Here is a 4,021-nt window from a genome sequence, read left to right as displayed (position 1 = left end):
CATTCAGGTTCAAGTCTAGTGACCTTCAATCCAAATGTCCCAGACAGAACAGTGGAAACAACCCAAATGTCCCAGACAGAACAGTGGAAATCAACCCAAATGTCCCAGACAGAACAGTGGAAATCAACCCAAATGTCCCAGACAGAACAGTGGAAATCAACCCAAATGTCCCAGACAGAACAGTGGAAATCAACCCAAATGTCCCAGACAGAACAGTGGAAATCAACCCAAATGTCCCAGACAGTACAGTGGAAATCAACCCAAATGTCCCAGACAGTACAGTGGAAATCAACCCAAATGTCCCAGACAGAACAGTGGAAATCAACCCAAATGTCCCAGACAGAACAGTGGAAATCAACCCAAATGTCCCAGACAGAACAGTGGAAATCAACCCAAATGTCCCAGACAGAACAGTGGAAATCAACCCATATTTATATATTCACTTTGTATGTTGTCTACCTCACTTGCTTTGGCAATGTTAACACATGTTTCCCATGCCAATAAAGCCCTTGAATTGAATTGAATTGATAGAAAAATAGAGGGAGGGGTCTGACTGGATGGGTCCTTAAAAAGGAGAGGAGGGAGAGGAAGAACTCAACTCAGAGGCAGGACAGAGAGAGAGAAAATAGTGAAAACCTTTGAAGAAGTGAAGCTACAACTGAAGACTTCAGAAGGTGAGATTTCAACATCTGTTCATCTAATACTGTACCTGACTGCATCCCAACTGACCTCCCATTCCCTTTGTAGAGCACTACTTTAGACAAGGGCCCTGGTTATATGTAGCTCTGGTCAAAAGTAGTGCACTACATAGGGAAACTCTGTACTAGGGACACAAATGGGTGAACGTTTTGGACCGAGTTTAGGAACTGCTGTCCTAAGGAATTCAAGGAATACCAATTACAGTAGATTAGCCTAGTACACGTGAATATGTACTCACAGATTGGGGTCCCCAGGACCGAGTTTTCTCACTGAACGTGTCTTGTCTTGTCTGTCTCTCTCTCTCTCTCTCTCTCTCTCTCTCTCTCTGTCTGTCTCTCTCTCTGTCCCTCTCTCTGTCCCTCTCTCTGTCTCTCTCTCTGTCTCTCTCTCTCTCTGTCCCTCTCTCTCTCTTTATTTCTGTCCCTCTCTTTCTGTCCCCCCCCCAGGAGACAATCACCATGGCGATGTTGACCACTCTTCTGCTTCTGAGCGCTGTCTTTGCTCTGGGAGATGCAAGGGGTAGCAGAGGTATTCTGACCGAAGGTTTTGTTGACCTGTTCACACTCATCAGATGCAATTTGATGTTATTGTCGCAACCTTAACCCAACACCTAGTGACCTAGGTTTTGGCTCAACAGTCACTGGACCCCGAGCTCCTGGTTGGGGCTCCCGTCAGATTCGCTGAAATATAATTCTATATAGATCTGTTGTGGATTCATAGTTCTGAAACTCTATTCAATCTGCTTCGATCAGTTTCAAATTTAAAGGTTCCCTCTTTTGCATTCACGATACTTTTGAATAATCTGATTTTGTGGTGGGAACTAACCATTTCATAATGTTATTTAATGTGATCTCTCCCCTACAGACTGTGATCGCAGAGCCTGCCCACCTGGCTGGCCCAGCGATTCAACACACTGCTATCACTACGTCCCCATCATGGCCACATGGCCAGAGGCAGAGGTACCTGGATGTCTGCTGTACATAATTGAGATTATCTGTGTGCATGATGTTACCTGCATCTTATGCTAGTTGGAACCATTTTCTAGAAGCCTGGTCTGAAAAGCACTATAGTTGGCTAGAGGGGATGCTATTTCCATCGCTGTCTGGTGGTCATACAGGGTTGCAGTTGACTCTGTAGGTTTAATCTGTAGGTCAACTCTGTAGGTTTAATCTCTCTATTTCTCTCTCTCCCTTCTCTCCCTTCTCTCCCTTCTCTCCCTGTCTGTCTGTCTGTCTGTCTGTCTGTCTGTCTGTCTGTCTGTCTGTCTGTCTGTCTGTCTGTCTGTCTGTCTGTCTGTCTGTCTGTCTGTCTGTCTGTCTGTCTGTCTGTCTGTCTGTCTGTCTGTCTGTCTGTCTGTGTCTGTCTGTCTGTCTCTCTCTGTTTCTCTCTCTCCGTCTCCTCCCCTCTCCCCTCTCTCTCTATCCCCTCTCTCTCTATCCCCTCTCTCTGTCTCTTTCTCTCTCTCTCTCATTACTTCTCTCCCCCTCTCATCTCTCTGTCTCTCTTTCTTTCTCCCCTCTGTCTCTCTCTCTCTCACTTCTTCTCTCCTCTCTCTCTCTTTCTTTCTCCCCTCTGTCTCTCTCTCTCACTTCTTCTCTCCTCTCTCTCTCTCTCTCTCTCTCTCTCTCCCTCTCTCTCTCTCCAGAGGAAATGTTTGCTCCTGGGAGGTAACCTGGCATCAGTGCACAGCCTTCCCCAGTATCGTTTCCTTCAGTCTGTCATCAGGAATAGTACCAGGAAAGTCCAGCGCACCTGGATAGGAGCCAACGATGCCATCAAGGTCAGAAGCACCGTCTGTTCAACACTCCTGGAAACATATAGGATGCATTGATTCTTTATGAATAGAACCTATAAAGGCCTGTTGGTGCCTTAACCCGCAGATCCGTTTGTTTTCAAAGCTTGTTATCTAATATTACAAACACTGTCTAGCTTCAAGCCATGTTTACATCATGCTTATCTCATAGATGGTCAGTCCTAGTATCCATAACTCTGTCTAACTCTGTTTAAGACTCTGAGAGTGGTTAAATTTCTCCTGGCCCATCCCTCAGCTTTTTACCCAGACAGTGGTGGGGTGGTCATTCTTTTTTTCAATTCCCAGATTGCCTCTTTAAAGACAGTAACTACAGTGTGTATATATAGTGTTTACTATCTTCTAGTGATGCATCGTCCTGTGTGCTCTGTAGGAGGGTCTCTGGCTGTGGAGCGACGGGTCCAGGTTTAACTACCAGAACTGGGCCCCGGGTCAACCCTCTAACTCTGACCACTTTGTTGTGAAAGACAACACGAACAGTCGGGAGCATTGCATGGAGATGAACTATGGAGGTACAATCCTGTCACCAGACTAGTCTCCTGCTCATTATACATCAAACATTTGGATAGAAGTTAAATACATCTTAAAGGGATTTTGTTCATTTTTTAGCTACATATTTATAAAACAAAGATAATACCTACCTCTCTGTGTTTCTCTCATTCCCAGCTTCTCGCGGTCAGAACGATGCCCCTTGCTGGTACAAACGTCCCTTCCTGTGTTCCAGAAAGCGCTGATGTCCACATTTTGGAAGAGACGACATTGGAGAAGCTCTCTAAAGATGAGATTGTTTTAAATAAAGACACCATCTGCAATGTTACCCTTCGTTCAGTGGTCATTTATACAAAACACCAGCTGGATCCAACTATTAAACTCTGTAGTTTGAAGTGAATAACATCTTTGGTAAAATAAACTTTAAACAGTTGCTTCTCACTTTGTAACACGTTTGGTTATCGTCATTATCAAACCAGAGATGACCAATTGATGTTAATCATCATCATCATCATCATCATCATCATCATCATCATCATCATCATCATCACTACCTTCTTCATGTTTAAAGGTCAATGAGGGGCTGAAAAATATTGATTCATGATGTTTTCATATTTCGTGTTTTAAAATTGCTTACACACATTTCGTACACCTGTAAAATCATCTCAGATATCCTCAAGGGCATAGGATGTAAGTTAGATTTAGAATGGGGTCAGAGTTAATGGTTTAATGTACTGAACATTAGTGGTTCTATGAGCAAATACTGCCACCTGGTGGTCATTCATCAGTCCTACAGACACTCAAACACTCAAACACACACACACACACACAGACACACACACTACTGTTGCTGGTATTCAATGACAGAATAATGGTCTGCTATAGTTGACAGAAAGGAGGTGAGGAGTAGCATGGAGAGGTAAGCAACATCAGTAAAATAGTATGTATTAGAATGAATGAAGAGAAGTTGATATTTCAGCTGTAGCCTCGTCTATAGCTATTATTATATTACAGCCAACTCAG

General features: G+C 43.8%; 1 protein-coding gene across 1 annotated transcript; it reads left to right on the top strand.

Moving 5' to 3' along the window:
• Positions 1-532: 532 nt before the first annotated feature.
• LOC121847371 (galactose-specific lectin nattectin-like) lies at positions 533-3,326 on the top strand. Its single transcript, XM_042327996.1, has 6 exons — positions 533-674; positions 1,146-1,227; positions 1,564-1,658; positions 2,345-2,479; positions 2,883-3,021; positions 3,176-3,326. The coding sequence occupies exons 2-6, from the start codon at positions 1,158-1,160 to the stop codon at positions 3,241-3,243; spliced, it is 507 nt and encodes a 168-aa protein (XP_042183930.1). The 5' UTR covers positions 533-674; positions 1,146-1,157; the 3' UTR covers positions 3,244-3,326.
• The last annotated feature ends 695 nt before the right edge of the window (positions 3,327-4,021 follow it).

Source organism: Oncorhynchus tshawytscha, linkage group LG10 (assembly GCF_018296145.1).
Source record: "Oncorhynchus tshawytscha isolate Ot180627B linkage group LG10, Otsh_v2.0, whole genome shotgun sequence".
NCBI classification, from domain to species: domain Eukaryota; kingdom Metazoa; phylum Chordata; class Actinopteri; order Salmoniformes; family Salmonidae; genus Oncorhynchus; species Oncorhynchus tshawytscha.
Note: the sequence above shows the minus strand (reverse complement) of the source record. Positions and strands in the feature narration are given on the sequence as shown.